Source organism: Melospiza georgiana, chromosome 18 (genome assembly GCF_028018845.1).
Source record: "Melospiza georgiana isolate bMelGeo1 chromosome 18, bMelGeo1.pri, whole genome shotgun sequence".
Classification (NCBI taxonomy): Eukaryota; Metazoa; Chordata; class Aves; order Passeriformes; family Passerellidae; genus Melospiza; species Melospiza georgiana.
Genome location: NC_080447.1, coordinates 11,370,322 through 11,391,688, shown reverse-complemented (window position 1 = coordinate 11,391,688; position 21,367 = coordinate 11,370,322). Strand labels below are relative to the sequence as shown.

Sequence of the window (21,367 nt, the reverse complement as noted above, 5' to 3'; positions counted from 1 at the left end):
ACTCTGGGCAATTTCTAGAAGAATGTGAGGGAAATCTGTGTTTCCTGCCCAGCTCCAGCCCCTGTGCTGTGCAGTGGCCCCGGGCTGGGGCTCAGTGTACGTGCTGGGGCTCACAGCGGAGCCCCCCGGGCTGTGGGAACTGCTCTGCTCACAGCTTCCTCCAGCCACAGGCTGGGAAAACTCAACACCAAAAGGGAAAAAATAAAGGGAGGAAAAAAAAAAAAGCACTCTCTTTTTTTCCTCAAGAGAGACAGGAAATTGGATTTAAATTAATGCATGGTTAAAGCTTTCTAAATGTTACTTAAATTAAGGAAGCATATGCAACACATAGGATGAGGTTTTAAGGAAAAAAAAGGGGGAAATGTCAGATTGTTAAAGCAAATAAATTTCTACATGTGTCAATTTACAGAAGTCACTATTTGGGAAGCTCTCTTCTCCTACCCTGTACCCAATAAGGCCTCAGGCTCACATCTGTGTCAGTAAGATATAGATAAAGGCAGGAGAGGGGCTTTTTCTGTCACAGACTTGTGTGGCAAGCTGGCTGTAAAAATCAGGTGTGAGTGATCCTGTGTCCTTTGCTATACAATCCACTGAGGGAGAAAAACTCAAGCCGGGTTTTCCCCTCTTGGCTGAAATGTTCTCCCTCCTTCCCTGAGATGAGCAAGTGATGTGGGAAGGGGAGGAGAAAGATGTACACTGGCATTGCCACAATGAAATTACAACAAGCAAAAGTCTTCTCTTCAACATTACAATTGTACAAACTAAAAACTTCACTTTAATATTAGTAAGTATCCATAGAATGCTGAATTTTTAATATAAACACTGGGATGAAAAAGGCCACTCAAAGTACACCTACACATTTGGTTGGTTCTCAAACAAAACCAAACTCAAAATACCCCATTTTTCTAAATCATCTTGTAGGGTCCAGCTTTTATTATTAAGACAACAAGCAGAAAGCAAGCCTATCATCCAAGAATTTTAATGTATCCAGAGAAGCTGAATTAAATACAACGGAAGGAAACAATTAAAAGGGACTGGTTTCTGTTTCCAATTGCTCTAAGCATTATGAATTATTATTACCTCTCAGACTAAAAGAAGTATAATATTGGTCAGACAGTAAAAACAAATCTAGAAAGGGGACAGATTGTCATTTAAACTGAAAATTTAATTTTTCATGTAGGGCTTTGAGCACATAACTGGCACATTTAAATACGGCAAATTTTATTTCCTAAATGCTTTTAACTACTTGTGGTTTTTTTGAAAAAGCTTGGTCAGTATAATGAAATCAATCTTGCATTAAGCCCTTATTTCTCAAAGAATTGATGGTAAACAGAACATCAATCTAAAATCTCTGCCATAATTTCTTCTTTGTTACTGCTTTTATTAAGTAATTGGCTCTATTAAGAGAATTCTGCTGGAATCTAATCTAGAATTATTCTTCAAGACATTTCAGACCACAAAGTATTAAAGCAACTCAAGGACATACTTTCAGATAAATTGTCAAATGAGGAAAAAGCTTTTCTGGAGATAAATGAACTAGAAGGGCATTTATCATTCTTTGTCTATTAATGATTAATGGGTAGGATGGCAGCGAAGCCACCTCTGTGTTTGGGGTAGATGGTTTTTAAATAGGTGATTTTTACAAAAGTTAAGCAGCAGACCATTGTCATAAAAAGATCTGTGGAAGACACTTTCCAACCAGGAGTAAACAACAGAGTTACAAATTTGTAAGACTTTCTGGAGATAGAACATAAAAATATCAAGTGAAAAATAGTACTAGAACAACCTGGTAGATCCACAACCAAGCAGCATTTCAAGCAGGACTCCTGAACTGGAAACTGCAGAGCAGGAGCAGACACCACAAAATGAGGATTCCCTTGAGCTCACATAGAAAAGACTAAAAACAGTATTCCCCATGAAACTTTCTATACTGCTTAACAGACTGAACTTTGTAGAACATCAATCTCTGCAAATCTATGGCTTTTCTAAAACTCACCATTTTCAAGTGGTTTTACCCATCATACTGCTAATTTTAAAATTTTCTCCTATTGATTTTTGCAATAATTCTAAATTAATAGAGGATCTAAAGTCAGTGAAAATACTTTTTCTTAAAAAACCAAGAAACAGATGTTAACTATTATAACCCAGTAACTCTTTAATTTTTTTATCCTCCCAGAAAACTTCCACAGCTAAAACCCCCACAAACATCAAGAAACCCTACTACAGAAAGCATGGTTTCTAACTTGCAGCTACAAATTAAGAACAAAGGAATTTTGATCACTTTTTTAGACATATCCCCAGCTTCAATCTCCTTGAACTGTGGACATCAGAACTCCAGCAGAGCAGCATCCTGCACAGCAGCCATTTCTCCACCCTTGTTGTGCACAAGGAGAAGAGATTCCCCTATGCAAACTTGGTTTGGCTCTCAAAAGAGTCAGGACATGAAGAAAATAAAAGCATGTGTCTATGTCTCTGTTGTATTAGTAATTAAATAAGTGGGTTGAGAAAACAAAGCCATTAATATGATTCTGTGCTATAATATATTAAAGCCTTAAAACAAGATTTGAAGTTTAAGTGTGCAGAGCTTGGCAGACTTCTTCCCATGGCAGAAAATTACTAGTAAAATGCTTTTAAAAGCTTTTAAAGATATATCCACAAAAGAAAAGAGTATCCATTACAGGAGATTACAAAGGTTAACTACAACTCCATTGAATCTGGATTCACTGACTCTCAAATCATGGAATAAAGCTGTGCCTATCTGCTCCTGGCAGTGGGTGAGAACATGAAAATATTTCTGGAATAGACTTAGCAGCAGTCCCAGCTACTGCCTCTTCAATGCCAGCTTCTGGAAAGGCAGTAAATGGCAAATATAGACCATCAAAACCCTTAAACACTGACTGGTAATGTTTCTTTCCATACCAAACACATGCTATTTTTCACTTTGGGCATCAAGAAGAACCATAAAAGAAACAGTCATTCTCACAAAATCCAGTAATAGCTTCAGACATTAATGTCTGAAACACTTAGAGGTACAGACAGCTTCATAATTTATTCTAAATGTTGTCATAATTAAGTCTAACAAGTTGACATTTCCCTTGTATCACAATCCAATCCAAACAAAAAAAGGAAGCACGTCTTTCCATAACTCAATGATTTTTGGCTAAAGCATCAGCTTAAACCAAGGAGAGAAGTGTTTTGGCATCCTGACTGCTCTGATGAATCAACCAGACAGCACAGAATGCACACCCTGGAGTCAGTATTTGAACACAGGCTTACATAAGCACACTCATGTCCTTTTCTTGTGCATTTTTAAAATCAATATAGCACTTTGAATAGAATATGGCCTAGGTCAGTGTTGATAAGTTTAAAAAAAAAGGAATCTGAACCATTTTTTACTTCAAATTTTGTTATTCTACACTTATGGCCCAAGCACAAATAAAAAAGCATTGCTTGATTCCAAGGTGCATTGAGCACAGCATTCAATTTCTTGTAAGACATGTAGCTTTGATCTGTACAGGAGGTAAAAATTAGGTCCTTGCAGCAAAAGTCTTTCCAGAAATCAGCACTGCATGAAATAGAGGACAAGTACTATATGGCTACACTAAGTATATCTGTACCTAGAAAGTGTGTAAATCTTAAAGAAAGTTTTTTTAAAAAAATTAGTCTATTCTTATAGCAATTTTGTTAATTGCTTTTTTGGTGCCAGACTTCTGGAAGTGAATTATCTTTCAGAATGCTGACAAAAATGGAAAATAAATGGAAATACTGGTGGAGATAAGAATGGGTAAGGATGTGTGTGTGTATCCTGTTTGTTAGTCCTCTTTTAACATGAAACATGCATGCTCACATCCTTTTGGGGACTTTTATTAGCTGTGTACTCAAAATGAAAGTAGCTGTGCTCCAGCCAGGGTAAATGCTCCCTAACAGCTGGATGGGATTACTTTATGCTTTGAAGATATCTGGAATTTATGACAGTTTTATGACAGTGCACATATTTCAGAGGAGCCAGGAGGATTCTTTCCTCTGAAAAATGCAGCACTTGGCTCTGTGCTGTGCAGCAGTGTCAGATCCTGAGCACAGCTAACACACAATGAAATTTCAACTATTTTGTGCCTGTGGATCTGAAAACTAAAGGTGATTTAGTTTTATCCTCTTTTATCTAAAAGCTTATCTTGAGAGCAGCTCTCCTCTCTGAAGGCTCAGAGATCTGCTCAGGCCAGAGCACAATGCAGCTCAGTAACCTGGGTGTGCAATTGTGCCAGGACTGAACAGGCTCAGGGTGGAATTAATTCAGAACCTGCCTCTGCTAGTCCTGCACTGACCTTCTGCAGATCACCATCCTCCAAACTGAGCTCCAGGGAGAAATCCTGCCTGCAAACAGCATTCAGGCAGCATGGCAAAAGCTACAATATTGTAAGAGATGTACTCACTCAGGTTTTTACACCAGTAAATTCTCTTATTTTCTTTGGCTGTATCAACCTGATTTTTTTTACTGAGGTTTTGAAAAAACATTTGGAACACAGTTAAATATTAACAACTACATTTAAAGGTGACTATTCATTTATTCCCCTCCAAATTTGCTTGAATAAATCAAGAAAAGTGTACTATGAAGTAATTTACAAGGTTTTTTAACAGGGTTTATTCCACTATAATGGACTGAAATTAAGAGCTTCACCACACTATCGTATTTGAATTATTTAGCATTCACAAAGTTTCAAGTTTCTAAAGCAGAAATAAGGACTTAAAACTTTTAATCAAAAGCTTGAAAGCAATTTTCTAGAAGGGATTGGAAAGCAGGAGTTATTGCTCTTCCATTTTACTTAAGCTGACAAAAAACCCATACCAGTTGTACCAGACAATTCTGTAGGGCTGTATTCTCCCCAAGTATCTTGTGAGTAAAGGAAACCTTCTGTCTTTGAAACAGGACAGAATTTGGTGTGGTTTTTTTTTTTTTTCTCTTTAAAGAAGAGAAATTAATTTTATTAAATAAGTATCAGCAGTATTTTCCCCTGCTGATAAGGATTAATCAACTCCACCACACCAGGTGTTTAACAGGCTAAACCCCTGGCAGCTCACCTAGAACTCTGTACACCTTCAAAAAAATTCTAGAAATTAAGAAGTATCTGGTTACTTGTGTGATTACTAATTTTTAGTATTCATTATCTACTTTCTACTATCCAGTGTGAAATATAACACCAGAGATAAAAAGCAAAACAATGCCAGAAGCAAACATGTCTCTGTTAGAAAAGGAGCTTTAACTCGAGGTGCATGGCTCCATCTTCCCTGTGAAACACCAACAGCTGAAATAATTTTCTATAAATACCTTACATACATTAATGCATAAAGACCTACACCTCCAGGTGAGAGGGAGGAAACAAGACCAAAAAAGTGATTATTGTTGGCAGTGCATGCATCAGTTGTGATTTAAACACATCTTGAAAAATACTGGCTAACAGGGCTTTACCTAAGGATTGGTAGTTTAATATGAATAGGACAAAAGTAAGAAAATAATTATTCTGAAACAAAAGGTTTCTAATCCTTTCTTTTCCTTTGCTTGTTTCCAATGATGGTTACAATCTCCCAGGTCATTTTAGAACTGGTTACAGACTCCATCTAGGAGTATCCTTCCTTTAGCCTGCCACATTTACAGCTAATATTGGATAGAAATTGGTGACTGGATAGAAGGGATCTACTGCTCTTCCTAGAGGAGAAGGTTGGGATATTTGGGACTTGTGTTCTGTGAGGCTCCTGCAGCAGCTCAGAGACAGAGGAGCATGTCCCTGCAGCTCAGAAAGCTCGTGCTGGCTCTCACCCAGATGCTAAAGCAATAAAACAACAGTGGGACAGAGGAAAAGTAGAAGTGTTGATGATAGGAAATGCTGGGGAGAAAAGGGAGCTGTGGCAGAGTGTGAGACACCAGGAAGAGCTGGAGGGAAAGAGGATGGCCATGCTTGCAGGACAGGGAAGGAAGAAGAGCTGAGTACCTTCAGCAGGACTGAATGAGGAAGGGAGATGTTCATTACCCTGATGCTTGTCTCCTGTTTGGCAGTTTTGAACACATATAGTTTTAAAATAAAATTAAATGAAGCAGAGATTCATTGAAAATAAAAAAAGAAAAAGATCCTTATCTATTATTGATAACATTGAGATGCCAGAAATCTGGATAAGCACTGTTCACAATGAATACACTGCTGGGTATGTTTAAAACATTAGAATACCACCAACACAGTGTTCAAGCAGAACTGAATTTCAGGGGATGCTGAAAATAATCAAACTCTGTACAACAAAGAAATGAAAAATGAGTGTGCCTAAAGCAAAAGCCATTCTTGTCCCAGAACTACTTAATATAACCTCCTGATACTATCTCACAATTTCAATGAAGGCATTGCAGTGGCTCTGCAGATGCTCTGTGCTTTCTCAGCACCATGCTGCAGGTTCTGAAGCAAGTACAGAAAGTCTCAAAAGTTATCCTTTGAGCAGTGTTTATGAAACTCCAGGAATTAGAAGCAGCAATCTGTAGAATCAGAAGTGTATTCTTCAATGTGCACACAACTAGAGAGTGAAAAGTTTGGAATAATTTCTATCACTTTTCCTAACCAGATTAACGAAGCTGTCACATTCATCTTTCATTTCAAGACAATATGGGAAAATATTTTTGCACTTAGTTTGAGGTTTTATAAAGCAATGTAACATCCTGCCTTTTTTAAAATGTGGGGAAGGAGAAAGGCTCTTTCCACAAAGCTGCTTCTCCTCAGAAATAGCACAGCTGAGTATCAGACGTGCACAGGAAGAGGGGGAGGGTTATATCCCAGCCTGCCCATTGTGCTGGAGGAGCACTTTTCCTATGGATGGGCCACCATCCTGTTATGTGGCTCTCAACTTCCTCCTGCATTGTGAGCCTCAAGTCATGGAAAGAGTAAAGTTCTTAAACTGAGGATTGTGTTGGGAACTCCAAACACTTTCAATACAAGTTAACCAAACAAATACATCACAGTCAGACTATTAACATCCTGGTTTGGTTTGCTGAAGCCACTATTCTTTTGAAAAAATAATGTAATCAGGAGAACTCTGGACAGTTATCTTGTTAGTTCTTTTGGCTTCTGATAACATTTGGACCAAGTGAAAAAAAAAAAAAGAAATCTGCAACCACAGTGGAAAGCCAAGTTCAAAATGCAAGACAATGGCACCTTCACAAAACAAACTCCCTAAGGGGCCAAATGGGAGTCAAAGATCCAAAGAAAACCCTATGATAATTACCTATAAAAAATAAATCTCTGAAATCTGAGAAATGGTACTCTAGCTGCATTTGGAAACAGTCACTTAAACATTCAGTTGATAAAGTTTCAGCTCCAGTTTCACAAGCGCAAGGCTGATTTCAAGCGCCTCAGAGGGAGGGCAGCTGTCCCTTCAGACCAAGCTGTGGAGCAGTGGCTGAGGAGCTGCTGCTGCTGGAGCCCCCGTTCCCAGGGGAGGGTACAGGACATGCCAGGGCACTCAGCCCATGCAGTCAGGTGTGGAGCAGCCTGGCTTGTGCCATGGGCAGGCTCCGCTGCCTGCAGCCACTGCACACCCAGCTCTGCAGGTACCTGGTAGCCCTCTGTTTTCTTCTGGCACCACTTCAGCAGGGCGTTCCTCTTGGAGCCTCCATATTCTCTTGCCAGGGCAGACAAGGGATCTTTCCTCTCTTCCCTAGGAACAAGGCCAGAAGAGCTTGTAACACAACAGAAATAGGTATTTATAAAGGCTCAAATAGAAGGACAAATTCTTGGCACACTGGAAGAAGCAGGATACAGCACTTATGACTGAAAAACAGAACACACAGGAATACCTGCAAAAGACTTTTGAGTTAGTTAGGAGTAATTCTTTAATTAGCAAATCATCCTTCTTTTTCCTTTAAGCTTTTTTTATTAGATCTTTCCACCTCAATGATATTTCTTTCTAAGAGCTTGAAAAATTAAACTCGCAACATATTAAGTTGCAGCCTGAACCATTAAGCTAACTCAAGTGACTTTATTTCTTATTTAGAAAGGATATAAACTGATGCTATCTCTTTTGCATCTCATGGCTGATTACAAATGTCACCTTGAAACAACAAGTTTGCATTTGAGCAGCACGGTGTTATTAACAGAACACTTGCCTGAGACCTGGAGTTCTCAAAAAAGAAGGGGGAGATCTATGTAGGCTGATCTGCCATTTGATGTATTAGCACAATAAAAGCAGTCAATTAATTTCAATTCCAGTTTGTCAAGCTATCTTAAGTAATTTTTTCCTTAAGAAAAGTTTGAGGAAGAAAAGAACAACCTAACTAAGTTGGCCACTTTTTCATGAGCCTTACATTACAAGCATCTCTTTACCAGGATTCAGAAAAGAATTCTTAGATTAAAAAAGTATATATTATAAAGGCTAATACTTTAGTGGCCTGGCTACATGACTCAGTATTTCTATAGATATTATAATGAACAGTCTTTGACAAAAAGAGCAAGTACAACACCATGGTGGATATTAGTTACCACACAAGAAGTGTTACAGCAATTGTTCTTGTCTTTAATAATCTCCATTTGGAAAATTAAAATATGATAGATGTCAGTGAACTGCAAAGACTTCCCCATCTGCCATTTTTAAAGAGTTTTATCAGTGTCCTGGTTTGAAAAGGAAGTAAATTTTTTGGGATGCTGTGGTCAAACCAATAGGTGCTCAGATCTGAATAAGCAAAGTTTTCACAAAATAGACAGAAATTATACCCTAAGCTACTCTTTCTGAATATTTCCCAAAAGACACAGGGATTGTGTACATTCACTCTCAAATCTTCAACTCTTTGTTCTTTACAGCCTATATGGTGACTGGAGAGAGGGGTGGAATGTGGAAGTAAATAATAGCACCAGTGGATTCTCTGCTGCAGATTTCAGGTAGCAACTCTCCAGCTCCTGCTAAGGGAAAGAAAGCATCCATGGAATGTGAATATCTTCCTGTGTGCCTGCTATAAACAGAACACCAGAGACTATTCCATGCACCAACATCTCTTGGTCAATGCACAAAAGAGAACATGGCCCAACAGACAAGGAAATGTTTTAAGGCACTAATCTCAAATACATGTATTGCAGTTTTCTTGGCCAGTCTTCACTGACATATGGATGGGCAGGATCTCCAAGTTACTTAGAGATAACAGCTGAAATATCCATGAAAATTTATGCCCAACAGGACAGTAAACACAAAACAGTAACTGCTATCTTTGATGCTGAGCCTTCAAACCTAACTGCTCATCTTCATTTAACACGAAAAGGAAGTCAATAATTGCATATTTAAAATGTGAAACAAATTATCTGAACAGGTCACTGTACTTAAACTTCATAGGCACCACACAGCCAGAACGATGCTTCAAGAAATTCTGTACTTAAATCAGTACAAATATCAACAACTTACACTGGTGATTTTTTCCTTTGGTGATTGAAACAAGTAACAATGGGATTGCATATTCAATCTATAATGAGAGTTATGCAACACTTTGAGAACTGAAGAACAGAGATCTGGGGCAACAATAGAACTCAAATAAAAATATCCCTCTCTCTTTATGCTAAACATACTGTTTAGCCACGAGGGAGCTGTACAGCCTGTTCTCAAATTCCAGCAAGAGCACATGGTTTATATCAGGTTCTCACAGCTATGAAAACACTGCTGAAGAAAATAAATTAGCTTTAAGTTGTATGGAGACAATGAGAAATGGTTTGACATACAAATCTTACATGTTCACATATTAGGTCAAGTGCATTTCAAATCAAAGAGCCAATGAAGTTTCACCCAGAACAGGGAACTGCAGGTATTTGTTCTAGTGAATTACACCAATAACTGTTTATCTTCCAATAACTTTAAGAAAAAGGTAGGGGGAAACAGAGAAATCTGCTCATGTAACAAACCAGAGTGTCTGCAAAGGCCACACTCATCACCACACACCCACTGCTCACAGCCCATTAAGTCTCTTGTAGCACTGAGCACTGCAGGCAATGGTTGGGAGCACAGTAATGATTTCATAATTACAACTGTCCAGTTTCACCCTGGAATGCCACACTGCTTGCTCCAGTCTGCAGACTGACACCAACACAACTCAATGTTACCAGTTCAAAGTTCATACACAGGTGTTTCAAACTTATTACTGGATGTACTCAGTTTAAATTTAGCTGCTAACATACACATTAATTGCTAGTAGTAAAGTTCCCACAATTAAACTCAGTTTAATTTGTGCACAATAAAAGGAAGGTGGCACTGAGGCCTGTCTCAGCTGATTTCAGAAAAATCACTTTCAAAAGCACCCACAGCTGTAAATATCTTAGAATTTTATATATATTACAAGTGTCTCTGAACATTAAGAGTTTAATACTTCTGCTGTACAAAAGCTTTGTCAGGAAGCTCTGTGAGAAATGGTCTTGACAGAGTTATTTAACCTTTGTCTGCAAATTTCCCAATCTATGAAGCAGAGCTGAGGACATACTTCACTTGGATAACGTGAGGATTAAATACTTTGAAGTCCTCTGACTGATAACACACCAGAGAGGAAAAGTTTTAAATTTACCACAGACTTATCTTTTCTCTTACTAATCAAAGGAGGTTGTCTGGCCATTTGTTGCTCAGACTTGCACTATGACTCCATCTGTGGGACCAAAAAACCCAGGTCCACTCACTCATGGTCATTAAAAAGACCTGTCAGGGTCTGGGATTAAGATCTGGGCATGCTGCTTTTTGTCTTCAGCTGGGATTACAGAAGTTAAGGTTTATCATGGTCTCCCTGGGTCCAAGGCAGTCTGCATGATCTGCTCCATGTGCTGCAAGCTCCCTTCCTGAATTTGGCTCTGTGCTATTTTGAACTGCTATTATTATTTAGTGGCATGACTTAGCTTGCTTTTCTAGTAGAGTATAAAGTCTGCTATTAACTTACAAGCTTTAAAAAGCTTAACTTTCAGTCTCACTTTTAAAACAAATACTGAGCTGTAGAAAAACCTTTCTGAAGCTCTTACAGATTACTGAGGATCATTATTGTGTGGGGTCTGCAGTCTCAGTACCAATATCATATACTAGAGGTATGCAGGCAGACAGCTGTGAAATGACACCCAATAAAGGGGTTAATTAATTAATTACCTTATTCTGCTTCTGGTTGTAGGGGTGACTGATGCTGTAGGAGAAGATGAGAGGGACAGCTGTGGGGAGGTGGTGCCCATTGCCATGAGAGATGCTGGGGATGCTCCATCAGGTGCACTGATGTCCCTCTTGATTTCCTCACTGCTTCTTCGAGACACTGAGGGGAGAATTGCCCAGGCATTTATCATTTGCAAACACAAAAACTTCCCAACTTGCTCTCAGACAAGCATTTGTTCAGAAACCAAGCATAGAAACCTTTATCTAATAGTAGGTGTCAATATTCTTCTTGATGCTTTCCACTCTGGGAATATGAAGGATTTAGACTGCACTAGAAACATTCATGATCAAGCCTTTATTTTGAAGCAAAGATAGTTTGATGGATGTATCTTAATGGAATATGACTACTCCCATTTGAAGGATTTAATGAATAAGAAGGAATTTTAACATCAAAACATTTATTTTCCTCTAGTCCATATAATTACATTGTGAAGCTTCAAGTAGTTAAGGAAAAAGAAAACCAAATCAGTTTAGAGATGACAGCTGTTTTATTTCCATTTAATTTTAATGAAGAATTGGCATGTATGTGATGCTCTGGACATTAATTAAATATCATCAACAAGAATATCAAGTGTTGACCTGAGATCAGTCAGCCACATTCCACAGAGCTTGCTTCATTTTATCAAAGGAAATAGTTTTTGTTTCAAATGAAAGCACAAGCATTGTACTCTGTAAAACCAAATTTGGAATTGTTACATGTTCTATACATGGAAGAGTTTCCAGTTAAAAGTATGAGGCTTGTCTTTATACTTAAATAATCACCATTGTTCATGTTTGTGCAAATCAAAGATTCAACTCTCTACATAAACCAGGGACTTATTTTCTAATGACCTGGGGGCAAGTATATTAATTTATAAATACCAGACACAAGAAGTTTGGGTTCTTATACAAACAAAAACTATCTAAAACTTGTAAGCACTTACTCAAATATAAAGGTTTTAAAAAATATTGATTTAAAATCAATTCTGCTGGGATTTTACAGAGCATCCTTTTCACAGTATTACACTATTTGTGCTATAATTCATAAAGATTTGGTTTCAGAAGCCCCTGCTGATACTGAGACATCAGTATTACAGCTTGACAGTAAACTAACACTCTGCATAAATTTGTATTTATAGCAAGTCTGGCTTTTTTAAAATCCAAACTTAACATCAAATGTCCAGCAGTGCTGAAGAATATTTGTGGGTTATGGCAGTCACAAAGCAGACCTGTAAGTACATGACTGAAATGAGAGCTCCCCATTTTCCTGAACACCTGAAAGCTGTGGTGTTACCTGAAATGGATTTGGCACTTTCCATGGCAGGGACCCTGGGCAGAGACGCCGGGCGGCTGGTGGAGGATGTTCTCAGCAAATGCTCTGCACAGAGAGAAAGGAAAAGGAGGGAGTCATCCTTACTACAGCTTCCAAATGTAAATATTCAGGTCTGAGTCACCAATATTGCCCACCAGTGCCCGAGTCTGGCTGTTTTAGGGAGGGCAGGTGATTCTATCTGGGAGATGGAAGGGCCCTAAAGTTGCCCATTGCCAGTGAGGTGCACCAGGAATGCACCATGACTCCCTGAATCCTTCTGCCCTAAAGCAAAAAGGAGATGTTCTCAGCAAATGGTGGAGGATGTTCTCAGCAAATGCTCTGCACAGAGAGAAAGGAAAAGGAGGGAGTCATCCTTACTACAGCTTCCAAATGTAACATTCAGGTCTGAGTCACCAATATTGCCCACCAGTGCCCGAGTCTGGCTGTTTTAGGGAGGGCAGGTGGGAGATGGAAGAGCCCTAAAGTTGCCCATTGCCAGGAATGGGCAATGGCACCAGGAATGCACCATGACTCCCTGAATCCTTCTGCCCTAAAGCAAAAAGGAGATGTTCTCAGCAAATGCTCTGCACAAGGAGAAAGGAGGGAGTCATCCTTACTACAGCTTCCAAATGTAACATTCAGGTCTGAGTCACCAATATTGCCCACCAGTGCCCGAGTCTGGCTGTTTTAGGGAGGGCAGGTGATTCTATCTGGGAGACAGAAAAGCCCTGAAATTGCCCATTGCCAATGAAGTGCACCAGGAATGCATCATGAACACCTGAATCCTTCTGCCCTAAAGCCTCTTGCTAATCCACTTGCCCTGGTCATAAACAATCCTTACACCAAAAGGCTGGGAAAGGAACCCCCATTCAGCACATGGCCAAAAATATTCAATATGTCCTTCATAATGTTCAATGGTAAAGCAGATTTTGCTTTATCCCTAAGGTGATTTATTTTTTCCTCCTCTCTGGTTTGTTGGATTGACGGTTTTTGGGCTTTGGGGTTTTTTTCATTTTATTATTAAATAAAATTACACATTTTTTCCTTTCTTCCTCCATGCAGTAGGGTCTAAAATGTGCCTTTACATATTGCATTGCAAGATCAGTTCTGACCAACACCAATGAGTAAAAAAAAAAAAAAACCTACAATAAAATTAATTTTCTATAGCAACAAATCAAAGCTATTTGAAATATTCCTTCAAGTAAAAACTGCAAACAAAAGGTTTACATACTCCTACGTAGAAACACTTAGATGACAGTAATTTGAATATAAAACCTCATGGAAACAAGGATTAAGAAACCCCATTTATTAATTGAAAATGTGACATTTTCATACATTGCTGGAAAGATATATTTTTAATGTATCTGTATGGCTGCAAACAAGAATTCTGTCTGGCACCCTCACTCCTGGAACACAGTCCTGCTCCTGCATTCACTGATTTGAAAAAAACCACAAAAGCCATGTAAAACATACCATTCATTTTGTGTTTAAGCTTATGTCTAACCCTTATGTCTTACCCTGAACTCTGTAACAATTAAAGAATCCTGTATTATCTTCTTGGAAAGGCATTTCAATATTCCTAAAAATATCAAAGTTTCTAAAATTAAAACTGCAGCTGCATTGTACAAACAGCCTCAATATGGATTCAACAAAAGCAAGAAGGAAATCTGGCACATACAGACTATTATGAAGTGCTACAGAAAAAAAAAAAAAAACCAAAAAAACCCAACCCTTTAGAAAACATCAGACCTCAGGAATACCAAATTGAGAGGAAATATTCAGCCTGGAGTCATATGGGGATTATCTTGAGAAACATCTACACACAAAAAGCCCCTAAAGCAGGCATAAATCAGAGAACTACACCCAACACATGATAGCCATTCATTCTCACAGGAAGAGCACATTGTGAACAGTGTTTTGAGAGACAAAACAAAGTTCACAGAACAGGGGAATATTGGGAAATAGATAAATCAACACTCAATTCCATTCAATTTTTCATCTGGCTGCTGAAGGTTCAATGCTTAATTAGTTTATGTTATTATTCACATGCAATACAATGCCAACCATCATTTTTGTTGCATTTTGGGGGGTTAAAATACCTTTAACTCCAGAGGTTGGGTTTTTTAATAACTGGGACAGCTGCAAGATATGTCCCTGAAATTATCTTATCGTGATTTTACAAGTGATCTTAGTTTATGCACACACTAAAACTTGTCAGAATAGTACCAAGTTATCAGCATGCAATTGTGGTTCTGCTGGAAATTCAAAAAAGCATCTTTGTTACTCACCACATGTGATGAAGCACAAGTAGAAAGAACTTAAACATGAGATAGACTATGGTTCTATTAAGATATTTTGATAATAAAAAGTATCTAACATGATAATGCTTTGGATACTAAATTTTTAAAAAAACTACCAATAGCAATGCTAAAACCAAAAATTAAATGAACTTGAATCAGTACCTTGAACAGGAATTTCTGCATAGCTTGGTCTTTTGTCTGTCAGTGTAGCAAGGGGTTTTGAAGCTGAGATTGGCCCACTTATGGAATGCCTCTGAAATGGAAAAATACTTCTGTCAGACATAACTATAAGGTAAAAAAAAACCAAATATGGAATTGCAGAATTAGCTTTAGAAATTCAGATATGACATTATTACTAATTTTAAAGAATTACAACAATAAAGGAACCTTTGAATTTTTTTCCTTCTTTACATAAAACCTTTACTTTTGCCAATCTGACTATGCCTTGAACCTGTAACATTTACTTTAAGCTGAGTCCTGTTCCTCAGACCAATGTTAAAAATTAAGGCTGTGAATGCTCCTGCAGTTTTTGTATTAATTCTCACCTTCATTTCTATTTTGTTTGAACAAACCTGTTCTGGTTAAACTCGATGTGTTTATTTAAACCCACAGAACCCCCTACACGAAGCCAAGGTTTCAGTGCATGATCTGTGTTATTAACATAAGCTTTCACAGCTTTGTGCCTCTTCCTGGAAATCTGGGAGAATGGTGCAATGGGTACAGTGACCCAAAGCACTCTTTGATAAGAAAAACACTACTGAAAAAATGGGGTTTATTCAGAATGTCAAGAGCTTTTGTTCCCACATATTTAACTGAGATGCTCTGGGAACAAATGGAGAAACCCATTTTATTATTTGTCAAAGATGTGATAATACACAACATTTTTTTTGCCTTCTCAAGTCACTTCAATTTTTGTTCTCCTCTAAAGAGCTATGAATTGAGCATTTAGTTTTCAAGTTTTATATAAATATTTAGCAATATATGGCTTTTAGCAAGCACAAGATCACAGCTGTGTTCAGGCTTGTACACACAATTCAGCAAGCACTAAAAAGGACTAAAATAAGCATTTTAGTCTCACACAGTGAATTGTACAAAGCAATAATTACCCTCAGAGTTACTGAAACAGATTCAGTTGCTGAAGACTCATGGAGGATCGCCCACAATTCTTTCAAATTAATAATTTCAAAGAGCCTATTGCAAATTACAGTTCATTCTTTATTCACCCTGTCCTTTCTATTAGATTCCAATATTTAATCATAATCAGTCCACTAATGTGTTTATCCTGAAAACTCTTTCAGGTCTCCATCTGGCCCAAGGTTAAATGAGTCTTATCTTCACAAAATACTAAAGGTCAGATGTTTCTCACACCAAATTATGCAGGCAAGACAGACAAATCCAGAATTGTGATTAAAATGAGTTAACAGTATATACTTTACAGCACCCCACAGCACAGGCAGGATTACAGGGCTGCTTATTCATCAGTTAAGAGTCAAACTGGAGTTATGCTTTTGTGCTAGAAACCAAATGGAGAGAACAACTGCCAAAATACAGCATGAAGAATTTCATCACTTCATACATCCAATGTCCTGCACACACACACACAAAGACTGTACCTTTAAATGTGCAGGTGTGTGACTGTGAGCCTTGCACAGAAATGCCCACAACAGCTTCCCCTCAGAGCTGCCATTTCACATTTGCATCACCTACTTAAAGAAACCCCAAACATTTCCTTACTAAAGGATATGAACTGTACCAAAGTGAACCATTTCAATGCATTCCCCACCCCAAGAAACAGCTGAAATATGAGGCTAAAATAAAAATATTTCATTTTGGTTAGCTTTGGGACTGGCACTACAGAGACAGGGGAGTGTAGAGCTTCAGCCAAGACACAGAGGTATGTACAGAGCTGGATAACCATATCCATTTATCCCTTAAAACCAAACATACTTTATGGAAATTGTCAGAAAGTGGCTGTATCACTCAGCTGACAACTTGCTGTACATTGTTCTTGTCTCTGCAATAAAACAAAGTGGTTGTCTCTGTTCCTGTTGGCACAGCAGACAGGGCTCCCTTGCACTGTTTAGTTCCTAATTCCAAATCTCACAGCTACCAGCACTAACACAGGGACTGATGCACTGCAAACCAGAGGAACATGGACCAAGTGATGTTTATCTATCTTCACCTGTCTTCATCCATATAGCAGTGCACAGGTGTCTGGGAGATGCTTTAAATTTGAAACAGAACTATGGCAGGATGAACTAATCACTTCAAATATTTGGCTTCTGGCTTCTCATCCTTGTGTCTGTTGTCAGCTATGGAAGGAAACACAACCATCACCAGGTACCTCCTCCTGATCACTTTGCACTTCATGCCAGTGCACCTGCACATGGCCACTGCAGAACAAACAGTTCTTCACATATTGACCAGTTCAGATATAGGAAGGCTTTTGCACTAAACTGGTTGGACCCTGGAAGTTCCTATGCTCAAATCAAAACAGGGCATTCAATGGTAACCTGTAAATCTGAAGCCATGTGTGTTTCAGGGCATTCAATAGTAACCTGTAAATCTGAAACCATGTGTGTTTCAGAGCATTCAATGGTAACCTGTAAATCTGAAACCATGTGTGTTTCAGGGCATTCAATGGTAACCTGTAAATCTGAACCACATCTGCTTCAGAGAGTCCTCCAGCTACAAAACAGAAAATGGAAGTACCCAGGGGAAGCAGCAGACATGCTCCCTTGTCCTCATATTCCTCCCTAGGCATGTGCTTTGGTCACTCCCAGTGGCATTCCAGACCAGCTAAGCTCTGGGCTAACCCAGCAGGGCTGTTTTCACATTCTGAAGAGCATTCTCTTCATACCTCCCTTCCTAAATTGCTTTGCAGTGCTGCTAAGAGCCATAGTAAAACACAGCTATGTTCCACTGCATGCTTGGACCTGAAGCCACAAAGGGTTTTGTTTTTGTTTGTTTTGAGTTGCAAAATATATTCAAGAATCTATCTCATTATACATACACACAGCTGTAAAGAAAAACAAACCAAGCAAACAAAAACTCTTCAAGACTGAGGAAATTCATTTCACAGTCCAAAGACAAAGCACATGGTTGATGCCTCTGTACTTGGACAATGTTTTTTACAACCAATCCATCTTGTGGAAGTATCAACACTGTGCCAGTTTCTCAGCAGGTGCCCATGTAAATATTTCCACTGGGACAGCATTTAAGAGGAACTGAAATTAATGATAATAAACACTGCAATACCCATACAAAGATCCACCTTTCCTCAAAGACCTTAAACCATAGATGACTTCTATAAGTTGGGAGCCAATAGTTCAGCTCTCATAGTGATTACTTATTAAAATCTTGCTTTTCAATTGTAAGAGAACAAACAAAAAATGTTTAAAAAAAATTACATAGAATGCAACAGTAGAAAATGAGGCAGCAATTGACAATAAAGAAAGCTCAACCCCCTTCTCTCTTCAGCAGAAAATATTCACATAACTGAGGTCATGAAACCCAACTGCCTTCTGGATAATTACAAGCACTTTGAAGAAACCACCTATCTTCAGAAAGACAATAGAAGCTGTTTTTATTTACACACCCTTCCCTTTGTTTTTCAGGCAATGTTTCCCACTAATGAGCATCCAGCTGTTAATGACTTGGGTCTATACCAGAAGTTGAATTCAAAATTCAAGTAATTCTGGCACATCAAGAACATCAAACAAGAGCTGTAAACCTGAGCAGCTTTGCAGTATTCTAAGAGATTACTTTGGTTCATGGTTAATTTACAGGTAAATAAAGTGAGATAAGCCTTAGGCTTCACCAAAAAGTCTTCTGTCTGCCAAAGGTCTGGTTCAGCCCTTTGGAACACAAGATTAAGTCTTCCTCCTCCTCCAAGAGTGCAGAAATAAACAGAAATATAAAGCCAGATCAATAGGAACAAAGCATCTGTCAGCAAACTCATCACATTTAACTAATTTAGAGAACTGCTGTCAAGAGTGACTGAACCACAAGAAGAAGCAGAAGCTCTCCCAAGAAACCATTTAATTCTTTCTCTTTGCTTTAAGGCTATCTATTTGTTTCACGAAATTCACTCTTAAATGAATAAAAGCTGCACTAGTCTGAGAACAGGAGAACAGTCAGTCTGTTCCAGGTATTGTTCCTTGGGGACTAAAAGCTGATATGGCCACAGAGTCCTCAGTTCAGGCAGAGAGAATGTATTACCAAATCATTACACTGACATACAGTGAAAATCAAGTTTTGGAACTTTGGGATAGCAATATCTTGATGGCAACAGGAGAATTATGGATATTAAAGGAGTAAAACAACATGCATTCTTTGACTTTTCTTTATGAACCTGGTCCCATCTGCTTGGTCCTTAAACTTGTTGGCTTCTGCCAAAATCTCACTTCACACAATAAGTGAGGTAATAAAGCCAGCAAAGATCTACAAAGCTGAACATCACAGTCCTGCCAATGCCATCTCAGTGCACCCAGACTGCTGCAGAGCTGAGCAAAAGCACAAAGCTTCAGAGGGGACAGCACAAAACACACAGCACCATCACCCACTGGCCAAACTCTGCCAGTGCAAAATGAACAAAGAGCAGAAATCTGCAATTATTTCCATCCTACCTGTAAGGCCTGCATTGAAAGATACATTTACACTGATGATTGCTGACAGATTCTGCACAGTCCTCAGTCCACTGCCAAAGGGATCACTGCTGTTTCCCTGCCAGGCACAGGACTAAGAACTGACAAAATGAACTCTAAAACTAAGGAATGCAAATAAAGTCTTCCTCTCACGCTTTTTAACAGCACAGGAATAGCAATGGTTGCAAATATTTAACAAGAACTTCCAAGTTCCCAACGTGGTTCTCAGTGAAACACTTGTTAGACTGAACAGTTTAGTAATTACTTACTTAAGGCAACATTTTATCTTTATTTCCCCAGCAAGTCAGCCAATATTTGTATGTCACCACCTGTAGTTTCACACAATCTTCTTCACAGAGAAGGATTAAGTGCAGTCATGAAACACCCACCTGCATGGGGGATACAGCAGCAGCTGGGGGAGTTTTCATGGGGCTTGGGCTCAGGGGAGTGCGAGGAATTGTGGCAGCAGCAGGGCTTGGAACTAGGAGGAACATGGAAAAGAAGCCATGGTGAGCACAACACTGTTCTGCAGTGCAACAGGAGACTGCTAAAGCCAACCCTCACCTTGTTCTTCACATTACCAGTTCTACCAGATCACACTCTCAGAATTTCAATTAGCAATTGACTGAAAAGTCATTTGAAAGTATGCCTACACATTTACTCCCCTGCAATTACCTTCATTTGCTGTCTTTCTATCATCCTTGGTAAAAGCCTGAGCTGGCTGGGGGTGGACAAGGCTAAGGTGCAGGATACTATTACCTTGGCAGATATAAATCATGGCATTACTCTCTGATCTTCAGACAATTAAAGAGATAGCAGCAGTTCCTGGCTCTGCTGGTAATACAAGAAAGATAAACTATCACCTGCTTCTCCTTTCTAGCTTCTAATCAAAGTCCACGAGCACTAGATTATGATATACTTTAAATTTTGGGATTAAACAAGTAACATTTTTAGAAATGTATGAAAACAAAAAAATTCTAAACTGGTGAATCAGTGATCTGATGATTTAACAACATGATCAGACAGGAATGCTGAGGAAGAAGGCAGATATTAGCTTGAAATAAAAGATTCCAAAGAAGGGAGAGGGGATTTGTCATTTAACTAAACTAACTTGGGCAAGAAAGCACCTTCCTCCAGTAATACATTAAAAAAAAACTTTCTAAATTAACAGTAGAAAAGTAAAAAACTGTAAATACCTGTGAAGAAATCAAGCAAGCATGGAAACGGAAGCCTTTAGAGAATGATTAAATAACAGAGATGGTTTTGTATCTGAAACTTCCTGGTTCTAGGCAGTGGAAAGCAGCTTTGCTGTGCACAGTACTGGACTGGCTCTGCTAACTTAGTCTGCTTCAGACCAAGCATTTTTACATTAAACTTATGGTGACTTTGTTGGACATGAAAGTCAAAACCCAAAGACCCGGCAAGGGAAATACTTTAATCATCACAAGGTTTCATATGCAGCTAAAGGTGAAACCCAAGCGTTTCTCATTTCAGAATAATTACTTGGACTCCTTATTCTGATCACCTATGGAGAAGAGCACCACTTGCTGCCACAAACAGAATAATAGTAAAGTCCATTGCCTCAAGAGTGAGACTCCTTTCATTTTAGAAAATATCTCCTATATCTTTCAATAGGTGATATTGGCTGGATCTTACTTTTAACTGTCATCAGAGCTCTGAGTATAAGACATAAGTTATTAAAAGAAATAAACTCAGCTCTAGCTATTACATGGCTTTTAAAATGCTTAATTTGGAACATTAAGTTCGCATTTTAATAATCAGGCTGAAATCAGCTGTGCTCCCAGCTATAATTATGTGTGTCATATGTGTTTATGTATTTCTAATATACAGGAGAACTGAATCAAAGCATCCAGCATATGAGTCACTGGCAATGCGACAGCAAAGAGAAAAATAAAGCCAAGACAAAAAAGGATGCTTGCACTGAA

At 38.6% G+C, this 21,367-nt stretch overlaps 1 protein-coding gene across 1 annotated transcript in view; it reads right to left on the bottom strand.

Moving 5' to 3' along the window:
• The window catches only part of SPECC1L (sperm antigen with calponin homology and coiled-coil domains 1 like), a 65,571-nt gene that overhangs the window by 11,376 nt on the left and 32,828 nt on the right, over nt 1–21,367 (bottom strand). Inside the window, exons 9-13 of the mRNA XM_058036760.1 lie at nt 19,811–19,902; nt 14,938–15,028; nt 12,458–12,541; nt 11,128–11,284; nt 7,587–7,689 (exon numbers count right to left, since the gene is read on the bottom strand). Coding sequence (XP_057892743.1) covers nt 7,587–7,689; nt 11,128–11,284; nt 12,458–12,541; nt 14,938–15,028; nt 19,811–19,902 — 527 coding nt within the window. The remainder of the gene's footprint in view (nt 1–7,586; nt 7,690–11,127; nt 11,285–12,457; nt 12,542–14,937; nt 15,029–19,810; nt 19,903–21,367) is intronic.